The 24,337-nt window shown below is 44.1% G+C and overlaps 1 protein-coding gene across 1 annotated transcript in view; it reads left to right on the top strand.

Moving 5' to 3' along the window:
• Nucleotides 1-24,337, top strand: part of SEMA3G (semaphorin 3G) — a 128,353-nt gene that overhangs the window by 86,756 nt on the left and 17,260 nt on the right. Inside the window, exons 4-9 of the mRNA XM_054977245.1 lie at nt 2,172-2,291; nt 4,878-4,968; nt 6,174-6,290; nt 6,968-7,110; nt 21,277-21,391; nt 22,508-22,577. Coding sequence (XP_054833220.1) covers nt 2,172-2,291; nt 4,878-4,968; nt 6,174-6,290; nt 6,968-7,110; nt 21,277-21,391; nt 22,508-22,577 — 656 coding nt within the window. The remainder of the gene's footprint in view (nt 1-2,171; nt 2,292-4,877; nt 4,969-6,173; nt 6,291-6,967; nt 7,111-21,276; nt 21,392-22,507; nt 22,578-24,337) is intronic.

The raw sequence follows: 24,337 nt of genomic DNA on the forward strand, positions 1-24,337 counted from the left end.
AATGACTAAAAGTCTATTTTTTCTACAGCAATGGATATAACCTTTCTGTGTATTGGATGAATGGATTTCAGAGGCCATCAAAATCTGGAGGGGACTCTCTAAATCCTTCATGCTTATCTGCCAATGATTGCTGCTCAGGAAAAGGGAGCAATTAATCCAGGTTGCAGTCATGTATGGTCATTTTTCATCCTGCTGTGTAACTAGCTAAACTTCCTTTCAGAATGACTAGTTTGTTCAGGTCAAGGCTCTGTGTCTCTTTCATTTCCTGCTATTACTTCTCCTACAGTGTTCTTCATCCACATCTTAACTGGAACTAAAGGGGAGCTGAAACTGGGTCCCTTGGTGGTGTTGACTTTGTACAGCACCTTTCCTCCTCAGGCTAAAAAGCAAAACAGAGAAAACATTTTTCTGGAAAGATTCAGATAGTAACAAACTTGTGAATGGAGAGCATTCTAAGATTTTAAGGGAACTGAGACCATAACAATTGTCCTCTTTCTTTTCCTGAATTTGGAAAGAACCTCATCATGTCATGTATTCCAAAATCTGCACTGAAAAAGTACTTCTTGTTCCTCCTACTGGCTTCTTTCTTTAAAAAAAATTGACTTTGCTTTGCTAGACAATTTTCCTCTATTGCCTGTTAATTATTATACGTAATTTGCCTTTTATGTAAGTGCATCTTGTTTTAATTGGATTTGGAAGTGGATGATAGTTGCTTTCAGTATGAGACATTTTTTTGGGTATATTTCAAGATGTTTAAGCCCCCCTCCCCTGGGCAGGATTTTCAGCTTTCACAATTTTATCATATGTTTGAAATTTTAATAATGCTTAATAATAATTCCTAGTGATTGTGTAGCATTTAAAAATAAGTACCTTTAACAATGACTGGGCTACAATCAAACAATAAAGAAAATAATATAAAAATCTCACTGCATGCATGTTTCATTGCATTTTTTAAAAAGATAAATCTGATTTGTTGGGGTGGTGGCAGGCTAATTATTTTTAACATGAATCATCCCCAATCCTGTTTCTTAGAATGTCTAAATAAAGAGACTGTTTATAGGCCTATTGTGGTGGTTTCTTCCTGTTTTTGTTGATTTACCTCTGCTGTGGACAGAGGACAGATCACAGTGCCTGCACCTCTGGTAATACAGGAAACCCCTGCACAAGGCAATATGAAGACCTCATTTCCTAGCCTGAGATAATAATACAAAGAGATTGGGACAAAAGATCTGATCAGGGGAAGGAGTCATGATGGCTAGAGTAGAGTGGCAGGAAATGCAGTATACGTGCCAACAGCCTAACAGAAATGTACTGCCTGATTCTGCTTGCCTAGTTGGATACAGTATAATGGGAACTGGTCACATGGCCTTGAAGAAAAGAAGGGATCATGTGACTTGGGAAGACAGGAGGATGTGCCTTATGGAAATGAACAAGAAAAAGCAGGGTCCCGGAAGGAAGTTGGTTCTTGAAGAATGGAAAACCCTATGTGGGCATCCTATAGCTGCCAAGCATGTATTGTTTCCTCTGATTTTTGATACTAGGAGGTAGAGAGTGTGGAGATTGACATTCTCCTCATAAGTTTGCCACCCTTACTTTGATCTACTTAACAATGCTGGCAAATCCTGACAGAAGCTTTTAAGATATATTGTATCAGGTATACTACTTGCTTTGTGCCTTGACTCAAATGTCCATCCTCCCTCATCAGCCTTTATACTCTTACCCAGGGTTGCCAGCTCCAAGTTGGGAAATGCCTGGAGATCTGGGGGGTGAAACCTGGAGAAACCTGGAGAAAGTGGGGTTTGGGGATGGAAAGGACCTTGGCCTGGCATAATTCCATAGAGTCCACCCCCAAAAGTAGCCATTTTCTCCAGGTGAACTGATCTCTGTGGCCTGGAGACCAGTTGTTATTCTGGGAGATCTCCAGCCACTACCTGGAGGCTGGCAACCCTACTCTTACCCCTCCCTCTTTAACTCTATCACTGTGCCTGGCCACTGTGCCTTGTTAAAGATCACACATTCTATATATTGTTGAATCTTTCACTGCCGAAGAACGATGGTTGTTGTGGATTTTCCAGGCTGTATAGCCGTGATCTTGGCCAAGACCACGGCTATACAGCCCAGAAAATCCACAACAACCATCACACGTTCTAATCACTGTTCTTTTTTTCTAGACAGAATGTGCCAACTACATCAGAGTACTCTATCCTTTAAATCGGACACACCTGTTGGCCTGCGGGACTGGCGCTTTCCATCCCATCTGTGCTTCCATCTATGTGGGACACCGAGGAGAGGTAAGGATGCATACACAGAAGCATTTGTAGTCTGTGATGGCATCGGCCAATTTTAGTCATTGGTGGTAACAACCATAGCATCATCTACAACAATGTTACTTGTAATATTATGGCTCACATTAGTGGCCAGGGAGTCTGAGTGTGTAAATGCCACATCTTTTTCTGCTTAAGAGATAAGGGACATATGGGCACTTAAACCAACTTCTGTCTGTTTAATATGTTACCATAAATGTCTGATGAGGAACAGTTCAACCATGAGAAAATTCAAAGCTAGATGTTTCATCAGCCCATCCAGTAGGAAAGGTTTTCTATTTCGATATGATTATTTATTGGATGAAGAAGGCTATTGCCCATGAAAACTCATTGCACAATAAACTAGTTAAGAACCACAATACTTACTCTTCTTGCTGCTCCAGATCAGTATGGCATCTCTTATGAAATTTGTCCAACTTTATAAGTGCCCAGAAAAGAAATGTATTTTGGCTCTATTAAACTGTCAGGCTGATTGAAACTTCAGTGCATACCTATCTCCAGCATGTTCTGTGCTCCCTCACTTGTTCACTCTCTCCCTCTCCGTCACTCAAAGAAATCACCATTTCTGTTTGGACACTCTGTCTAGGTATACATCCCAGGTGCAGCTGAAGGGAAGACCATAGGATCTGTTCAGAGCAGGACACTGCAATTGAACTGCACTGTTGTTGGCGAAAAGGGGCTACTTTTCTCATTCCCAAACTTCCTCCAAACAAGGAAGATCCCATTTCTGAGCTCAGCTCTTATATTGTTCCTTTTGGGGCTAATCCTGACAGCTTTACAATCTTTAGGGATTTAGACAGTGCTAGTTCTCTGGTGGGGATGTATATCTGTGGGTGGCATTTCTTTTTCCCTCAACCTTTTGCTTTCCCTCCAAGACTTTGCTCATTAATCAAGCTGGCCATAGCAGAAAGGCCATCCAACTTGACCCTGTAACCCCCTCTCACTCTGGAGGATTCAGTGCTCAGAAGCTTTTATTGAGCACATGAGAGAAAGAGCCCTTTCAGCACAGCTGATTATCATGAACCAAAGGGATGGTTGCAGACAGTCCCCATGACCTCTTACAGCACACCCCTCTCTGCCACTCCCCATCCTACCCTGCTGCATGTTCACACTGGTTTCACTCACAGCTAAACACAATCAGGGCCCTGTTTTTTTGCTGATACAGTATCCCAGCACTTTAACAAGATCTCTTCTTGGCCTTGTTGTGGCATGCAGACAGCATTAGGGGATAGAACTAGACCTGGATGTGGGTGGACCGGCAAGTGGGCCTGATAAAGACTCGTAATTAGACAGCATGAAGAGTTGCTTTGTCTGGCCAAGTGGGATAAATGGAAGGCAGGCAGGCAACTGGATGTCAAAAACTACACATTAGTACTGTAGAGCAAGAGGAAGGTGAGGAGAGATTCTCAGTGATTTTAGGATTTCGCTCTCAGATACATCCCTTCAGTGAAGTTCGACTATTAAGGTTTCTAACATGGGAGGACTATTTCGAGCTAGAATTCTAGCTCAAATGTCTCAGCCCAAAGATACAGTTAATACATATCCTCAGGGAGAGAGAGAATGACCCTTTTGATGGTTCAAGTGCTTGAACTAAAATGTCATGCCTTGCTTTCTGGAAGAAGTGCAGATTGTCTGCACATCAAAGTACCCCCCCCCCAACAAATTGGCTTGACAGCTCTTTTCTCTGTGGGGATACAGGATAAAAGTAAACATTTTCAAGATCCTTGAACCCCTACCACCTGGGAAAAGATCATTATTATAGGCTAGATTTTGAAAAGAGAGATGGGAGCTATAGCTCCCATTGGACTGTAGAAAAATGGCAGATGAGTTCTTCTGAAAGCCTAGCTGACTCTGAAGGGCCATGTTGTTGGGCAGAGTTTTCTCTACATTGCTCTCTCTCCAATGGCAGTCATCTTAATATTATCTGCTGTCCCTTAATTTCTTGCGAGTATAACTGATAGCTTATATAAGGATGACGAAAATGTTAACAACCACACAGACCATTACTCCTTTTCACCAAATCTGAATTATGGGATATTCTTTATTGTAGTGATGCTATAGAGTCAAAAGAAATAAATTCAAGGACCTGTAGTACTGAGAAAGCTACAAACTTTTTTTCTTTTTAAATTACATAGATTATAACTGAGCAGATCAAGGTGGGTAGCCATGTTAGTCTGTCTGTAGCAGCAGAAAAGAGCAAGAATCTAATAGCATATATAAGAGTAACAAAATGTGTGGCTCACGAAAGCTCATACCCTATCTATAACTGAGAGAACTTGATTCTCGAAAGCTTATGCTACAATAAAATTGGTTAGTCTTAAAGGTGCTACTGGACTCTTTTTGATTGAGCAGTATCAGTTGCTGGAATTCCCACTGTTTAAAGGAAAGCTGTAGTGCATTTAAGAGCTGGTGGGACATGCAGTTTCTCACATTTCCTTTGATGCATCTGCTTTCCTTCCCACATTACCTCTAAACCCAAGACTGTATTTTGTTGTGGTTCTGTTAGATATATTTTATTACGTCATTTATCATTTGTGCTTTTTCTCCTCCCAGCATGTGTTCAACTTGGATCCTACAAGTATAGAAAGTGGCCGGGGCAGATGTCCTCATGAGCCCAATAGGGCATTTGCAAGTACTTTCGTTGGTAGGTGTCATACTACATGGATCAACTAGATCAATACTTCTTACGCCTTAATGGCAGTTGATGGACAAAGATCCAGCCCTATAAGCCCCAAGCGTTCTCTGCAGTGCACACTGACCAATACACTGCAACCTGAAACCTAGTACTGAATACTTCTTAACTATACTTACATCACATGAACTTACAGTGCACATCAGCTGAGCAAAAACACACACACACCCTAGATATTTTCTTTCCTTGTCAGGCCATAAGTTGCCTTGTCCATTCTTGCCACGAACAATTTAGTTTTGTTTTCTTAGTGCAGTGAACTATTATCTGCTCTTAAATTTTATCTAGGGATGTTTGGATATTTGGGGTGCTTGTGTCCATCTGGAAATATGGGGACACAGGAAGCAACTCTTTCAAAGGACAACTCTCAAAGCAACTTTCTGTGCTAGAAGGTTTAGGTCAGAAGCACAAAAAGGGAAGAAACTTATAGTGAAAATACCTCCATATGAGTGTACTTAGTGTCAAGTACACACAGTGAATGCTGAAGCCTTTAACATCAAAACCTCTGTGAGGATATGTCCTAAGTGTGGACATAAATCTTTTCATCTCTTGTACGTTTGCATAAACCAAATTCACCCATTATTTCGCTGTATGTTTATAGCCACTCAGTTCCCATATGTTAGTGTAGTGGGCTGGCCAAGGATGTGAACTGTAAACGAGGACATCTACTTCAATTCTTGCCTCTTCTGTTAATTACAAGGTAGCTTTAAGCAAGCTATGTTTTCTCATCATCCCCTGCCCTGCATCTGCAGTTTGCTTAGTTCTGTGCTTAGTTCTCGTGGCCCTTCTCAAGTGCCCAGAGTAAGGCCGATCACCACCTTGGGGTCAAGTAGCAATTTTCCCCAGGCCAGTTTGGCTAGGGATCCTGACAGTTTGCCATCTTCTGGGCATGAAGTTAGGGTCACTGGGTGTGTGTGTGGTGGTGGGGGGGAGGTATTTGTGAACTTCCTGCATTGTGCAGGGCATTGGACGAGATGATCCTAGAGGTACCTTCCAACTCTATGATCCTATGAATATGACACACAATATCACAGATTATGGAGATAATTATGTGAAACCTTTTAAACACTCTAAAACATTTCATAAATGCTCAGTATCATAATTATTACTACAGAAATACAGTATAAGGTTTTATTGTTTCTGTGGGGTTTCTTTCCTAGGTGGAGACTTGTATACAGGACTAACAGCAGATTTCTTGGGCAGGGACTCTGTGATCTTCCGAACAATGGGACACCGTTCTTCTTTACGCACTGAGATGGATCAACGTCAGCTTAACGGTAGGGAGAAAGTTATATGACTTTTCCAAATGAAAAGGTATGTCATGCAGTTACCGATATGCTATCTCTGTCTGTTTGGACATTTTAGACCAATGAAGAACATTTACCTTCCAGATTATTTGGTCAAATCAGGCAAAAATGGGTTGAAAAATGCTTAATGTATTTGGGAACAAGCCTCAGTTTGCCCTAGTAATGGGTAATGAATAAAGCATATACATTTCATGCAATTGTAAGATCAAGGAAATGTTTATCAGTGGAATTAAGAATGGGATGGTAGGCAGGTCAGGTTATAAAGAAATTGTACTTGGATGTGTTATAACAAAGCCTCTTTTAGTTATTGATAATTACTTATTTAAGATAGCCATACTCCACTTTTTGATATATGTGGGTCCACAAACAAATTGCTTAAAACAGTATCATAGGTAAAACAACCAACAGCTAAGGGAAGTAAAACCAGCAAACATGGCAAAATCCAGCCAGTGGAAAGGAAAATCAGTCACATCTTTGATGTTAGTCCCTTAATAAGCAGACATTCCATGTGTTCTCCATTGGCCATAGCTCTATCAACTGTGTCTATAGGAAGCCTGCAAAAATCTTTATCTTTTAGTGTCTGTGCTTAGCTGCCAACCATTTCTGTTGTCTTTCTTTCTAACATGCCTTACAATCTTTTATTACAGCCCCTAAATTTGTTGCTGCTTATCTGATCCCAGACAACGATGATTGGGAAAATGACAAGGTCTACTTTTTCTTCACTGAGAAGGCAGTAGAGGCAGACAGCAAAGGACGTGCCATCTTTAGCCGTGTTGGGAGAATCTGTGTGGTGAGATCACAGGACCATTTGTGTGTTTGTGATGTGATGTGGAGATTTAGTCAAGAGCTTCATGCGCTGATCATTGCATTTGTAGCTCGTAGCATCTCATTACTTTGACAGCTCCATGTAAAAGGCATGCTAAAAGATACAGGACAGAATCACTGCCAAGCAGCTGAGAGTAGAAAACTATGACTTATAACATTGCTGTTCTGTCCAGCTAATGACTGTGAGAGCTGCCTAAATGTGAATAAACTGTCCATTGATTCTAATGGGGTTCTCCTAAAGGCAAATGAGGTTACTCTAGCAGCATGGAATTGTATCAATGACACATGTATTCCACTAAAAATTTATTTATGTATTTAGAAGATTTCTGTGCTACCCCTCCACAGAATCTGCTTGGGGCAGCTTACGAAGTAAAACAATATACCTTAGATGTTATTAACGTTTTAAAACCCAACATCTAGGAGGCAAAAGGTGGTTTATGTAGATTTAATTCAAGTGTTAAATGACACTGTTCGTTTGTTTGTATTTATGTTAATTATAAACCACCTTTCTCACCGATACTCAAGGCAGATTACACAGCATGAGTCAATATAATAAACTGGATGGGCCATTCAATAAGCAATGTAATAAGATTAGGGGTGCAAAAATCTGAAACCAAGCAGAAATATAAACATAGCTGAAAAGAAGTATAAGTATTAACCCAATATTTAAACAATGCAAAAACTCCGTAGTAGTGTAATACATACAGCAAAAGGTACTACATACTATACACAGTGGTATAGTCCTCACAGTCCTTTTCCCTTTATTATAGCACTAGCAACAAAGCCCATTGTGGGATAAAATACAACGGGCTCTAGAAAGGGGAGGACGGGCAGGCAGACATTCCCTCCTCCTCCGCCACTGATCCCAGCCAGATGAAGGCAGGGGTGGGTGGGCATGGCCACCTCTTCTGCACCTGATCCTGGCCAAGTGAATGGGGGGGGGGGGGCGGGCATTGCCACCTGCTCTGTGCCTGATCCCAGCCGGGTGAATGGGGGGGCAGGCATTTTGTCCTGCTCTGCACCTGATCCCGGCTGGCTGAAGGGGCAGGTCTTGCCTCCTGCTCCACACCTGATCCTGGTTGGGTGAATGGGGGTGGGTGGGCACTGCCACCTGCTCTGCTCCTTATCCCGGCTGTGTGAAGAAGGGATGGGCATTGTCTCCTACCTTGCGCCGGATAACAGCTGGGTGAAGTGCCTCATGCTCCAGTCCTGATCCCAGCTGGGTGAAGGGGGCGGGCATTGTCACCTTCTTCTCATCTGGTCCCGGCCAGGTGAAGGGGGAGTGGGCATTGCCACCTGCTCCATTCTTGATCCCGGCCAGTGAAGTTGGAGGCAGGTACTGCTCTGCGCCTGATCCAGGCTAAGTGAAGAGGGATGGGCATTGTCACTTGCTTCTTGCCTGATCCTAGCTGGGTGAAGGGGGTGGGCATTGGCACCTGCTCCACTCCTGATACCAGCTGGATGAAGGTAGAGGGCGGGCATTGCTACCTGCTCCATGCCTGATCTCAGCTGGGTGAAGGCCGGGCTGGGCATTACCACCTGCTCCACTCCTGATCGCACTTGCATGATGGTGGGGTACGGGCATTGCCACCTGCTCAGCTCCTAATCTCGGCCGGATGAAGGGGGGAGTGGGCATTGCCATCTGCTTTGTTCCCGATCTGAGCTAGATGAAGAAGGGATGGGCATTTCTACCTACTCCACTCCTGATCCCAGCTGGATGATGGCGGGAGGGCAGGCATTGTCAGCTACTCCATTCCTGATCCCAGCTGGGTGAAGGCAAAGGACGAGTATTGCCCTCTGCTCCACGCCTGATCCCAGCTGGGTAAAGGGTGGGCAGGCATTGTCACCTGCTCAGCACCTGATCTCAGTTGGGTGAGTGCGAGGGCAGGGATTGCCACCTGCTCCCCTCCTGATCCCAACTGGGTGAAAATGGGGAGCAGGCATTACTACCTGCTTAACACCTGATCCCAGCTGGGTGAAGGTGGAGAGCGGGCATTGCCACCTGCTCTACTCCTGATCCCGGCTGGGTGAAGGGCAGGCACACATTGCCACCTTCTTCGTTCCTGATCCCAGCTCGGTGAAGGCAGAGGGCGGGCATTGCCACCTGCTCCGCTCCTGATCCCAGCTGGGTGAAGGCGGAGACGGGCATTTCCACCTACTTCGCTCCTGATCCCAGCTGAGTGAAGGTAGGGGATGGGCATTGCCACCTGCTCCCCTCCTGATCCCAGGTGAGTGAAGACGGGGAGCAGGCATTGCCACCTGCTCCCCTCCTGTTTCCAGCTGGGTGAAGGGCAGGTGGGCATTGCCACTTGCTCTGCTCCTGATCACTGCTGGGTGAAGGTGAAGGGCAGGCGTTGCCACCTCCTCTGCTCCTGATTCCAGCTGGGTGAAGGCAGGGGATGGGCATTGCGACCTGCTCCGCTTCTGATCCCAACAAAGATCTTAATCCCTGTAATTAACACAATACACATTAACTTTCTCTTAACAAATGTTAATGATTCTACTAAAGTGCAAGTGCAAACAAGTATGTGCAAGTACAAAAATACATTTCACCACTTCATCTTTACAGAAAATAAGCAGGTAAGTACAAATTCATAAATATTTTTCACATCTCATCGTAACCAGAGCTCATTTAAAGAGATAGTACACTCTTTAAATGTACATCCAAAAGACCCACAGTTCATATACAATTCAGGAGAGGGGTGGTGGAGGTGAATAATACTCTTCCTCTGTGGCATATAAATGGTCAGATTAAACTGAAGTTATTTCATTCTAGTTCCTAGGTACAGCAGGACGTAGCTCTCTAAAGGTGGTCACCTCCTGAATAAATGTGTATTCTAGTCATAAGGGGGACCCCACTGTGCAGGTTCAGCTCACCAAATTTGCAACTGGACCAGCCTTTTGACTGAAAGAAACAGACGCGGTTGCAAATTTGGCAGGCTGAGAATGAAATATTGCAGACTCCCACATTGAAACTTGCACAGTGGGGTCCCCCTTACGACTAGAATACACATTTATTATTTAACACAGTTGATACTATTGGTAGTAACTACTAAAGCTTTGACTTCACTTTACTCCAATGAGCGTGAATTCTAAGGGCCGCAATAGGTACAATATTCAGTGCAAATGCAGACCCACAATGGGGCAAGTAACATCCCCTGTGCCTTTTTGGCCCCTCCCACCCAGCACCATTGTACCAATCTGAATGGGGCCCTGCGACTCTTGAGGAAGTAAGTTCCCTGCAGCTGCTGCATGGCTGTGGGGAAAGTAAGTTGGATCAGGGGAAACTTGACCTGATGCATGCCCAGATGTATTGGTAGTTAGCCCTGTCCACTTTAAAAAGTTCTAAAGTGTTTGGGGGGTGACCCAAGGCATGTAATACCAATACACACCATACAAAATATAGTCCTTAAAATAAGCACTTGTGTGGCCTCTCCTGGAAAGCAGGTTCCTACCTGTGCAAAGCAACTGTGTGTAGCTGATAGCCTAGAATGGAACTGGGGAGGAGGATATAGTGGAGAGGCAAAGATCTCAGATGGGAAGAGGAGATGCATCCTACTGATCACTGGAAATTTTAAATTGTATCAGGTCAGTCCACTTGGAGAATTTTGAAAGAAGAAAGAGGAGACACTGCTTTGAGAATATGGAAAGTTGCACTGTGTGTTCAGTGCTGCAACACAGGTATAATATAGATGGCTTTTGTAGCTGGAGCATAGCAGAGAAGCTACAGACTAGACATGGGCATGAATTGAAATATGAATCAAATTTTGTGACGAATCGGGCTGATTTGTGTTTTGCGAAACGTGTTTCGTGGGGCTGCGGTTTTCACGAAATTCACGACTTTTGGGGTTGATTCGTTCGATTCGTGAATGATTCGTGATGCCAGACAGGCTGGCGCCGATCCATTGATTCCCTAGGCAACATAGGCCCAGGATGTCTGCAGACCTTTTGTTGCCATTGAAAAACCCAATCTTAGCCCACGTAACCTTGATAGGCAGCTCTCCCTGCCAACTAGAGAGCTTCCATTCTGCCCTATACAGCAAGAAGCAGGGGGGTTAATCCCCTAGGCAGCTGAGGAGATGTGCCTTCTGTAGCCATGGGAACACCAATCTCATCCCTCCAAACCCTGTTAGGCAGGTCTGTCTGCCAACCAAAGACCTCCTGTTCTGCTCTATGTGAGTTTTTCTTATATAAGGCACAGCTCTCTGCCTTATGCTTTTCATTTCCAGTAGACAGAGGGAGAGGGAGACCTGTTGCTGGGATTTGGAGTGAGAGAGTGGAATTGGGAGCTTTTGGCTGGATTTGCTGCTGCTTTTAAAGAGACTGAAAAGCCACGTTCTTATGTTCAGCTCTTGGCCTTGCTGGGAAGGTCGTTGGGTGAGGGTGCCTTCTTTCCACCACCCCACCCAACCCCAGTCTTAGGGCATTGCTTGGCTCTGGGGCCTAGCTTGACTGAGGCCTACCTCTTTTTTCTTTAATTTTCTTTGCTTATATTCTTATTTAGAGCATTTGTTCTTGCTGGCTTGTTGTGTGAGGTTGAGTGGAGGAGAGCCTACTGAAGTCTCCCTGCGAGTTTGGCATCGCCGGGTATGAAGGGGGCCATTGATGTGCCCTGGGTTCTGATGAATCATGAAACTAACTAATGGTTTCGCGAAACGGGACAATTTCATGAACGTCTGTGATTCGTGGAATGTGACGAAACACAAAATGCTCGTTTCATTTTTTCCCCTATTTCGTGCCCATCTCTACTTCAGACTTGGATCCAGTAGAATATTTCTCTGGACAGAGGGATTTCTGCCTGAAGAGTGCTACTGTCTTGCTTCTCCTTTCTCTCTGCAACCCCAAGTGCCCCCTGAAATGCTGCTCCTTCCTCTTGTAACAGCATTGGGAGGCATTTAGTTCTACCACCTGAAATATTGCTGAACAGGAGGGAAGCATTTCACTAGAGCAGGGGAGTGTTCACAAAATGTGCCCTCTCATTTCAGCTCAGATCAAGTTTCAACTGAATGGCACTCTGAAATCAGATCCGCTTCCCATTCTCTTTGGTTCTTGATTAGCAGCAGGTTATAGGAAGTCTGTTTGGGACACACAGCATTTTTAAGCACTTCAATCAATACCTCATCATTGGTAGTGCCTGGCTCAGGAGGGCTGCGTTAAGTCTCTCAGGAGCGCAAGTGTTTCTTTTCCAGCCAAAGCTAGGAAGAAGGTGTTTTTCTTTTGGCAATTCTCTTTAATGTGGTTGGCAACAACAGAGGTGGAAGGGGAGGGAATCCTTTTGAGTCTTTGGATGTCAACTTTAAAATTTTCTGTCTTTTCATCCAAATGGAAATTGCCTAGTTTTTTTTTTAATGTAAGTGATTTCCAGTTCAGCCTTTCTTTCTTTTCTGATCTCTCTTTCCACAGTTATTTTATGAGCACTGTTGTTTCCAAAAGTTCCTTCTATAAAAGGTCCTTGACTTTCAGTTCTGTCTCCTAGATTCCAATACATCAGCCATGCAACTTTATTGAACTAAGTAATTCAGTTAGAAGGAAATAGACTAAATGCAGAAATAATGACGCCAGAAATGTATCCATGTTAGTCTCTTGAAGCAAAAAAAAGGACTCTTGTAGCATCTTAAATGCTAACAAATTTTTATCCTAGCATATGCTTTCATGGACTAGCGCTTACTTCATCAGATGTAGACACTGGGACCTCATTAGACAAACATTTATATGAGAGTTAGGAAAAAATTTATAAAACAGAGTCAGGGATTCATGAAATTCAGGAAGATGAAGTGCAAGTATGCAGAAGAGTACAGAGGTCATTCCCGATAGCAGTAATTGGGTGATAAATGCAATTTCTCTAGTTTTGCTAAGCTTATTGACACCTGTAAATAGCTGAGGAATCCTAGGTTTAGCCAAGCGAATTAATGAAGGATCTGATACAATGGCAAACTTGCCTTGCCAGATAGTCAACCCCCTGTATTTTCTGTGATGTTTCTGAACCAATAAGTCATTCATGAACACAGAGGTAATTTCTCAGATTGTTTTTATACCACCACCGCCCCCAAATAGTGCATACATCATCTACTGCCTCCATTGGGAAAAATACAAGTATTGCCAGAATACTCCCACTTTGTTCACATGGGAGTCGTCTTTCTATGTACAGCAGCTATTTTCCTCTCACTTACAGGTCACGTATACCCGCACAGAGTGACGAAGAGGCCACTGAGTATGTGTCAGTTTTTAGAATTTGCTCCTTTCCTGAGATTTAAGGGCTCATTCCTTCTGTTCACATCTAGGGTATGCCATGACTTTCCCAACAGTATGTGGAGAGTTTTTGGTAGTTAGAAGGAGGAAGTGGCAATTTCAGTTGTGTTTGTAATGTGTAAATACAGCCATGAAGGACTATTGTTATAGCTCATTAACTTCCTATTTGACCTGTGTTGATAGCAGAATGCTTTTCAGGTGAAGATTGGCCTGTGTTGATCATGTTGATAATTTATATGGCCTTTCTGATATGTAAGTTACTTTCAAGTTGTTTTCTTATGATCTCAATATTTGCCAGTGTGATAAGAGTTAGAATAGAGGCTGAGAAATGCACTCTGTGTGGCATTTTCATGTTACTTTTCCCAAACCTCCTAAGAGATTCTACTCAAAGTTGGTGCGGGGAAAGTGTGGAAGGTATGTATATATTGGCATATATTCCTAAAATCTTATTGCAGTGTATACGCCACTTGTTGAAGCCCTGATGAAATAAACAGACTTTAATACATGTTGTAAAGCTTGGGAAAGATGAGTTGGCAGGTCTTCCTGGAAAGGACATTTCAGAGGTAGGCTGCCACAGTCAGCGTGCCATGATCTATATGACTGCCAAGCGAATATCCAATAGTAACAGTTACAGAGCTAGGAACCAGGCATTCTGTACAGCTATTTCAGAGAGGAACAGGTGCTCTATAAAGTATAACAGGCTCATACTGTTTACTTCAGGCTGTTCACATTCTGTTTTATTGCATGTTGGAAAGAGTTCTTTTTGTCTGTGAGCAATAGAAGGTGCAAAATATAGTTTCCCGTCATTTGTGAATATGGAGATCTGTTCTTAACAAGAGCAATTTTGGCAGAAGTTCATCTTGGGAGAAGTGTTAGAAAATGAGCATCATATGGTCACTGAGGAAATCACATAGGACAGGAGGATATTAGGGGTACATGCCAAAAGAAGGCCCCATCACTGAATACACATAGAATATGTGAACTTCTCAAAATCATATATGCTGGAATGTTAATAGTAACCTCCACCATATGGAACAAAGAAGGCCTTCTTCCTAGAGAGCCATTTGGCTGAGATTACAGTATTTTTGAATAGGGAATGTGTCAAAAATGTTCATTCTTTCCTTCCTGCCATTTTGTTTTATGGGATATAACAGATGTATTCACTGTAGGAGGGACATTGCCAGATGAACATATAGATGGATGAGGTTCACCATTCCATGCAATCCGTCTTTATAGCTATTTATAGTCCATTGCACTATTAGTAGCCAAAAACAGTAATTAAAACTACAGAGTAGGGAGTGTATTTGTATCAGTAGGAGGGAATTAACAGAACCATCCTTACTCTTTAGGAGTTTCTTTCTACCAGTAAATGACGTTTGACTTGCACTTCTACCTTTTTTTTGTATTAGTGAGGTTGCCAGCTGCCATAGATTGTGAAATGTATCCAGGGGTATTGTACTTATGTTTTTGCATCTACTGAATTTGGTATTTGTTGTAGAATATAAATTCCAGAAAGTTTTCATTTATTATTATATTAAAAGATCAACACTGTTTGGGAAGGGAGGGAAGAAAATTCCTACATCTTGGCAAAAAGACAATCCGTTGGCTGCAACAGTCATTTACATGAGTTTTCAGTATTGTAGTCCACACCCATTTCTGCAGAGCAATAATTTAAAAATTGGAAATTTTGTCTTCAGATTAATGCAGAGTTAAGCAAAGAAGTATTGCATTGTTTCATAGTGTGAATTTAACCCAAAGGACTCTTTGATCCTCACCAGGATATCATTCCAAAAAGTTAAGAAAATTCACACTTGGAGGGGGGTGGGTCTCGTAATTTCTCTATTAGAATTGCTTAGTAGAGAATATATGTGAACAAACATTAATTTTAAAATTGCAAATTTAAAAAGACCCAGAAGATTTGAATATTTAACAATAGGGGTTTAAATGTTTCAAAAGGTGTCCCCTAGAGAGTACTACATTATCAAGCAGGACAACAGAGGTGGGATTAAGTACTCTCTGTTATGATTTTAATACAGAGATCCAAACCCCACTAAAATACTTCAAGCTGATGGAGTCAGCAATGTCACTAAACAGGAGAAGGGGCAAATTTCGGGTCTCTTGAAAACACAAGAGACATACAATAGAACAAAGTACATAAGAACTGGATTGAGTCCCTACATCTGCCATTTGCATACCCAGAATTGCCCAGGTTGCAGAAATGCTGAGCAGAAAAATTTGTCAGCAAAACATTATTGTGGCAACGCCTGCTTGCAATAATTCTTTCTTTGGAACAAGCACCAGGCAGTACTCACTAGACAGGGATAGGGCAGAGGACACGGCAGCTTCCCTCCAAACAGAAAAGCTCTGCTGGCTGTGAATTCCTTCGCTCTCCCTCTAATCCTTGAAATAAACATTAAGACACAGAAATGAAGTTAATGTTATTTATTGGATTAATCTATTCCTACAAAGAGATGGATTGTGTTTGTTTGAGAGATGGGAGTGGTGATGGGCTCTGATTACCAGAGCTGACATATTGCCAGATGAGTCAAAGGGAATGCTCTGCTCCATGCAGCCAAGTCCGTCCACTGTAGTATCTTCTCAAACATCTTTGGCAGGCAAAAAAATGCACACAATGGACAGGTTAAGCTGTACCACCCATCAGATCTCTTTCTGGATCATTAAAACACAGTACCTGGGTGCGCAGAGGGTTCAGGGCTCAACTAGCAGCTGTGCTTGACATGCATGTAGGCAGACTTTGTCTAAGGAAAACAAACCTCTTTCTGAGATATATTTCTTCCAATCAGAGATTAATGCCGTGTTTGGAACTTAATGACCTGTGTCTGTTGAAATAAAGGAGGATCTGGCACTGATTCCTCAGTAGATGGGGCAAAGAAAGTGGGTTTTGGCAGCTGAGGAGCTTTATGACACCAGTGTGCGTGTACACCTGCATAAGAGAGGAGGAGACAGGACTCTTTATGGATGATCACATTGATTTGTAAACAGGATTGCTCATGATAGTTTACACCTATTCTTGAGCTTTTTTTAATACAGTAAATTCTGCAAGAACACAAGGTTATAGAATGTGAATTGGTTAGAATGACATGCAAGAACAGAGAAGCAATTACCACATGGTGCAGCAGCGGCACAAAAAATAAAATGCTTATTTTCTGTGTAACCTGTCGTGCCTACCTGGCAGGTCCACCCTGGCTCCAAACTAATTAGGCAGTTATTGCTGGCCTTGTTTATCACAGCCTGCACAGCCATTTTGTGCTCAGGGGTTCCCAGCTTCATCTGCCTCCCCTGATGTGCTGCCAGGCTCCTACCAGGCTTGAGGAATGCTGCTTAGCACCTGGGGCACTCCTTTGCAGCACCCCCCACCCAGGGCCGGTGCACCCATTGAGGCCAGGTAGGCGGTGGCCTCAGGGCGCGGGGTGCCGGAGGGGGCGCTGGAGGAGCTCCATGGCGCACGCCATGGAGCTGCAGCCTCCTATCCCTCCCGCCTCGCGCTGCTGCAGCCGCCAGCACACACCCCCCGGCTAGGCGCAGCAGCCTCGGACAGGCGTCTGCGGCGACACAGGGCAACCGAGTGGGAGAGCTTGGAGGCCACCCACGTGCCATCCCAGCCACCCACTGCAGTGATTGGGCTGACGGCGCACGCGCTTCCGTGATGACATCACACGTAATGTCATCACGCAGGCCAGTGCGTGTGTGTGTGTGCGTGCTCGCGGGGGTGCCCGGCTGGCTGCAAGCACCGAAAACCCTGGTGCCGCTGCTGCCCCCACCCCCATGGCATGTGATTGTCTGTTCTAAATACACCCTTCATCAGCATGATGTCGCTGCATGTTTGCCAATTAACCCTACCTACCCTTAGCAACCTACTCTATTCTTGCTCACTGGTTGTGGCTGAATCCGTATTTCAACCAGGCCTATTTGAAATGACTGCCAACCCAAAGCCAGCACAAAGCTGGTGAAAAAAGGTCTAAATCACAGCCAATCAGATGAAGACCCAAAACAATTCTTGCAATCAGCTAATTCTGTACAGTACTGAGGGAAGGAGGATGGGTCAGTCACTATGGCAAAATACCTGCTGGGGAGGGCAGGTAGGCAAAATAGCTTCCTGCTGTTGTCCTCTGATTGGCAGAAACCCTTTAACCCCACCAGTAATTTCTCATGCCCCATTTGCATTAATGTGGGCCAGGGCAAACTGATCCACAGTGTTAATGCCATGAATCTCACTTGTCATGAGCATTACATTAAGAGTCTGGGTTTTGGTGGGATGGGAGGAATAGTTTACTATTTTGGTTATCAGTTTGGGAGGGGGTTAGTTTTCCAATCACAACATGTTCTGTTTTCCGTGTTGTTACTCATCCATTCTCTTGGTTTTTTTTCTCTTTTATTGATGGCAGCTGCATGTGCTGTTGGTCACTTTATTTAAGACTTTGGTCGTTTCCTTATGCTGTAATTGATATTAGCACAATAGCATAGTGATATAATAACTACAGACAGTGTTAATCTGGCCATTAGATTAAAGATTTCTCAATGAGATTGGGGTCTAGGATGTTTTCTGCTCCTATTCCATTATTTTTTACACAGTGTGGTTTTCTGTAATGCTTCAGTCTTCAGGAACTCAACTACTGCTTTACGGCAGAAGTAACTGTATGCTGCTATAGAAAGAAAGTGTTCTACTCAAGTTTAAGGAGATCAGGCTGAATATTGCAAAGGAAATTTAGCTGTTCCTAGAAACCAAAGTTAAATTAGTTTCAGGTAGGAAGCCATGTTGGTCTGCAGTAGAACAGCAGAATTTAAGCCCAGTGACATCTTAGAGACCAACATGATTTTCAGGATGTAAGCTGTCGATAGTCAAAACTCACTTCTTCAGATACAAACCCGAAGAAGGGAGCTTCTGTTAGCCAAACTGCCTCAGAGAAGGGGAGTTAATAAGCAGCAGGCTATTATTAAGGGATCAAGACCTGTGTATACCAGGGTCAGAGTTCCTGGATCACGCCCAATAAGAGAGGAGACTAATACTTCAATGAATCAAAGACTTTACTTAATAACCTTGAGTATACAAAATACAAGGAACACACACATTCATTAAAAGAGCAGGAAATAAAAGGTGGGAAGGTATAGAGACGGTTGCATTAGCAGGAAGAACGTTGTTTGGGCGATACTCACTTGTCCGTTGAGAAGCAGAGACTCAGCAGCGAGGGAAGAGATCACCTAGTGTAATGCCTGTACTACACAAGGCGGGGTGGGGACGAGATCTCTCTGAGTGACCCGCAAGGGTCTTCTTAAATAGCCAATTCCTAGTTGGAGGCAAAACCCACGGTGGGTATGCGTCTCAAAAATGGTTCCCAGGCACTTTTACAAAGAGAGCAATTGATGTGCTGGACTAGGATGATTAGAATGATTGATATATTGGTTTAGGGCACCATCTAACATTGGGCGTTGGTGATACCTTGAAAGGATCAGAGGGGCAATAAGGAAGGATGGGTGAGAATTGATTGGATCTCTAGATCTCACGCTCTGCATATCAGAGGCAAGACCTTTATGACCTGATCTGCACATGAAAGGTCTGTATATCAAATGCGAGTGCTGTGTGACTGGAGCGCTTGTAAATCATGGCTCCCACAGGAAGATAGTTGCCCTGTTAAGCTGTCTCTAGAACATGGCTTCTCCTTGCTTCACTGCTGGCCCTGGCACTTATAGGAGTCTCAGCAGTAACGGCTGGCATCTTGGCAGCAGGCTCGTGGATCTGGGTGCAACGGGTAGCTACGCGAGAATGGTAACCTCAATACCAAGCCGTGCACAGCTCATGTATATATGCCTATGTCCAGCTGCTACAGGCAACAATTTGACTCTTGAAAAGTTATACCCTGAAAATTTTGTTGGTCTCTAAGGTGCCACTAGACTCAAGTTGAAATTAATTTTTGAACACCTTTATCCTGTAAGCTTACATCTTTCAATCAGTAACCAAGTTTTGACTATGTCCTTTGAAGGTTAAAAATCAGTGTTATGGTGACCACAGGCTAGAAAAACAGTAACCAACATATTTAGTTGAGAGGCAGTTTCTCTTAATTTTGAAAAATGGACAGGATTAAAAAAGTAAAAATTAATTGAAAACTAAATAAAAAGACACTTCCAATACGAGGATATAAAATAGATATAGTTTATCTTGGTGAGTGTGTGAAATGGAGGGCTGCAAAATATGCAGATATTTCATAATTATCTGGATCAAACAGTTCTATAAGTTTTTAAGCCCCCAACGATCCTTTTAGGCCACAGTGACAGGCCTTGGTCCAAGTGTCCTGATTAGAGATGGGCACAAACCTAAATACGGACCAAAAAAACCCATGAACGAGCCCGGTTCAGGGTTTGCATGCCAGGGTTTGTGGAAGCTCATTTCCACGAACTGGACTACTGGTTCGTTTGGTTTGTATTAAAGGGACAGTTTAAATGCCCATTTCCCTGTGGGAAATGGGCATTTAAACTTTTCCTGCTGCTTGCAAGCAGCAGGACCCTTTAAACGGCCCAACCCCCAGCCCCAATCCCCCCAGCCCCAGCCTCTCACCCCCTTCCCAAGCCCCAGCCCCCCACTTACCTTCCATCTGATGCTGGGGTGGTGGAGGCCTCCTCCTCTGCCCTGCAGGCCCGTGTGGCAGTGGAGGAGGTGGAAAAGGGCCCTCCCGTCGCTCAAATGCCAGCCATGCAGGGCAGCGGAAGAGGCTGAAAATGGCCTTTCCACCCCTCAAATGGCAGCCGCAGCTGCCATTTGAGGGGCAGAAAGGTCGTTTTGGGCCTTCTCCTCCGCTGCGCGGGCCTGCAGGGCAGCGGAGGCCTCCCCCACCCCAGCATCAGAGGGAAGGTAAGTAGGGGGCTGGGGCTTGGGGGGTGAGGGGCTGGGGTTGGGGCTGAGGGCTCAGGTTTGGGCCATTTAAAGGGCCCTGCCTTGCAAGTGGCAGGTCCCTTTAAACTATCAGCTGGTAGGCGGTGGGGGGATTCCCCTGCCTGCCAGCTGATAGTTTAAAGGGTCCTGCCCCTTGCAAGCTGCAGAAAAGGGCCCTTTAAATGATTAAATGCCCCTTTCCCTGCTGGAAAGGGGCATTTAAACCCCACGAATTGGTTCATAACTGGGTCAGTTCCGTGCTAGTTTATGGTTCGTGGAAACCCCACGAACCCCGTGGCTTGGGTTTTTTCTGGTTCGTGCCCATGTCTAGTCCTGAGGTGCAACCTGAAGCTCATTTCACAGGAGCCATTTATTGTGGATGTGGATTCAAATGTAAGCCTCATGTGCAGAATGTTCCAGTTGATTCTTGGTACCCAAATGATCCAATTTGGGGTGCAGATGGGGAAAGGAAGATAAAAAACGCATGTCATGTAATCACTCAAAGACTTTCCAACTTCTAGACAAATGTTTCAGAGACAAAAATTAAAACCAAAACTGCAGAAACAGAACAAAACAGCCCCTCCTTCACATGCATACATACACACTTAAAAAAAGAAATTAAAAACAGATTCAGTTGTTATGAGGCCTTTGTTTGAAACATATGAGTTATTCTTACAAACGCCTTCTAGAATAAAACAGCTTTAATTTTCCTTCAAAAAGCAAAGGAACTTCTTCAAAGAGGATATTTCTCATGTAGGGCATAGTTATTGAGAGTGCACCTCTATGCTGTTCTCCAGCTGAGATCTCATTTTGTGAGCATGTGGTATTTAAAGTACAGCTTCCCCAAAAGATGGAGGGATGCAAAGATATGATATCTAATTGCACCTCGCTGACTTTTGGAAAGTGAAGTTCGGTTCATCTTTTGAATTGGAATCAAAGAAATTACCTTTACATTTTTGGATTTACAGCAACTATTGGGCACTCTTATCCTTTCAGAATGATGCAGGAGGACAACGAGTGCTAGTCAACAAGTGGAGCACTTTCAACAAGGCTCGGCTGGTGTGCTCTGTCCCAGGACCAGATGGCATAGACACATACTTTGATGAACTGGGTAAGAGCCTCTTTCTGGAACTGGTTGGTTTTATAGGATAACTCAAGTTCTGCCTGTAGCCGCTTAACGATATGAGAATAAAATACTATTGCCGTTGCTGATTGACCAGTTTGGTCAGTGGTTAAGAGCGGCAGGACTCTAATCTGGGGAACCGGGTTTGATTCCCCACTTCTCCACTTGAAGCCAGCTGGGTGACCTGAAGGGTGATATATAAATATGTTGGAATGTTGTTATTGTTGTTATGAAGTTAGTGGCCCAGAATAATTAGCTGATGTTTGCTCAGCGGTCACTAATAGTTAAGAGAGAGTTTCCTGATAGCTCTGTTCAAGAATCCATCAGCGTTTGAAGGAGGTAACTCTACTCCACTTATGGGAGAAAGTGGGTAAATTAGAGAGGGGAAACAACTGTGAGTTGGCTGAAGCACCTTGGGGTACTAGTTTTTTCCCCCAGTGGGAATCTAATAATGGGGTTGTGGATTTGCTTGTAGGAGTGTCTTTTCACCTGTACTTTTGCTCTACTTTTATATTTGTAAACTAAGAAAATACTACAAAAATGTGTAAGTATCCAGAGCACTCTCATCCAAAGGAATCCAATCCAGATAGTACTGCCAGTAGAATCTCTCCCTGCTCAGGGAAGTGGGGAGCATGTAACACAAACAGTATGGAAGAGAAATCCCTAAATAGTATGTTGGGATTTACTGATGTATTGCAACCTGAAGCTGGCTTCTAGATGGTCCACTGCTTTGCCAGAATTAGGTGCTAGGAGCAATGTGTCCAAACTGGGACACTTGGATGGCTTAGATTAGATGGTTCCCATTAGTAGAATGTTGGGAAATCAGTGCAAGAGACCAAAAGGTTGTCCCCATCAGTTGTATTCCATCAGTTCTCCCCCATCAGTTGTCTCTGGTGTCAGAGCCCAGAATCACCTCTGGCAATTGATTTCACTAACTTACTCCAGAAGGACAAGAGAAAGGAATAATTGACTGGAACTGGATCTTAGGTTCTTGGAATATATTTATTGATAATCTCACAAGACAATTAATCCAAGTAGATACATGGAATGTACATTGGAAGAAAAAAACCATTAAATGTGGTGAACTCTACTTCCCCTAAACAGAGGATGTCTTTCTCCTGAGGACTAAAGATGGGAAGAGCCCAGAGGTATATGCACTATTTAGCACGATCAGGTGAGAATTTTGCTTTCATTGATTGAGTTTCTATGCTTCTTGTTGACAGTGTTGATTTTTAAAAATAACTTCTCCGGTAACTGATTGCAGAATTTTTAAAAACAAAGAGTGGCCCACAGGAAACTGGCAGGAAGAAGTGGTGCTGATAGAGGAGGGAGAGTTTTCTCTTTTTCCTATTCCTTCCAGGATTTCCACTGGAGACAAGAGGTCCTGGAACCATATCCATAGAGTCTTCTTGCCTCAAGTGTAAGGTTAGAGGCAGAAGGAATGGTGAGCTTGTTCCCTCTCCCCATTGTTTCTGATGCCATTGCAAGTTCAGTCCCTTAAGCCTTGAACGCATCACAAGGGCACCTGGTGGCTGAAGGGAGGGAAGTAACAAAATACTTACTTCCTTTCAGTTACCTGAGCTTTGAGCTCCTGCAGCTGGGGGCTTGCTTGTATACTGTTCTCAGTTGCCGAGAGGTTCATGTGCATGAGCAATCATCATCCTGGAGCCAGTGGCGTAGCATGGGGGGGGGGGCAGAGGGGCAGTTGCCCCAGGCACAAAATTCATAGGGGCGCAAGAGACTGCAACGTGCCCTTGGGGAGGCAGCATGCGCACCAACGGGGCAGCCAGCTTGCTGGGTGCCAAAGTGGCCTTCCTGCAGCAGCCGAGGTGGCTGTGGTGGTGTGGGCAGCTGGGGTGGAGGGGAGCGGAGACCATGCTGCACACATGAGGAGACGGCCCACGCCACCTGTGCGCTGACGGGGTGGCCGGCTTGCTGGGTGCCAAGCTGGCCTTCCTGCAGTGGCTGAACTGGCTGCAGCGATGTGGGCGGCTGTGCCGGAGGGGTGCAGCCTCACCCTACATGATAATGTCAATGGAAGTGGCATCATCACGCGGGCCCCAGGAGCATACGCACGTGCATGAGGGAGAGTAAAAACCAAGGCACACACCTTGCTCGAGGCGCTCTCAATCCACGCTATGCCACTGCCAGGAGCAGTTTAGCAGATGAAGCAGATGGAGAGGCAGATGGAGATAGACCTAAGAATGGAAGAAACCCACACCAATCTTGCAACCTCAAATTCCTTATGCCTCTGCATATGCAGAAGAAAGGTTACAATGTCATAGAAGGCTATATAAGTATCCATAACTCCCTTTGGTGGGGGTGGGGGGGGTCACTCTGATAAAGTCTAATATTTGTGTCTGTACATTGCTTGTACTGACTACTGTTTGGTATTTGATCTTGTATGTAAATATGTAAAGTTCTGTACTCTGTAGAAAACAGACCCTTGAAAGGCTGCTCCTGAACCTCTCTTATAATAGAAAGCATATTTAATACACATGTATCTCAGGTTTGTAAGGCTGTGATATGCTCTGAAATGGGACAGTAATAGAAAAATGCATGCTTTCTGTCTTTTTTGTGACCTAGCGAGGCGCCATATACAGAATAATAACATATCAATAATAACAACATTTGATTTATACACTGCCCTTCAGGACAACTTAATGCCCACTCAGAGTGGTTTACAAAGTATGTCACTATTATCCCCACAACATACACCCTGTGAGGTAGGTGGGGCTGAGAGAGCTCCAGAGAACTGTGACTAGCCCAAGGTCACCCGGCTGGCTTCAAGTGGAGGAGTGGGGAATCAAACCTGGTTCTCCAGATTAGAGTCCTGCACTCTTAACTACTACACCAAACTGGCTTCCTTGTAGGCACTTCTAGCTAGGCTTCCTTGTAGGCACTTCTAGTTAGAAGAAGAATTGCTTGTACAAG

This window comes from Eublepharis macularius, chromosome 4, assembly GCF_028583425.1.
Source record: "Eublepharis macularius isolate TG4126 chromosome 4, MPM_Emac_v1.0, whole genome shotgun sequence".
Taxonomy (NCBI): domain Eukaryota; kingdom Metazoa; phylum Chordata; class Lepidosauria; order Squamata; family Eublepharidae; genus Eublepharis; species Eublepharis macularius.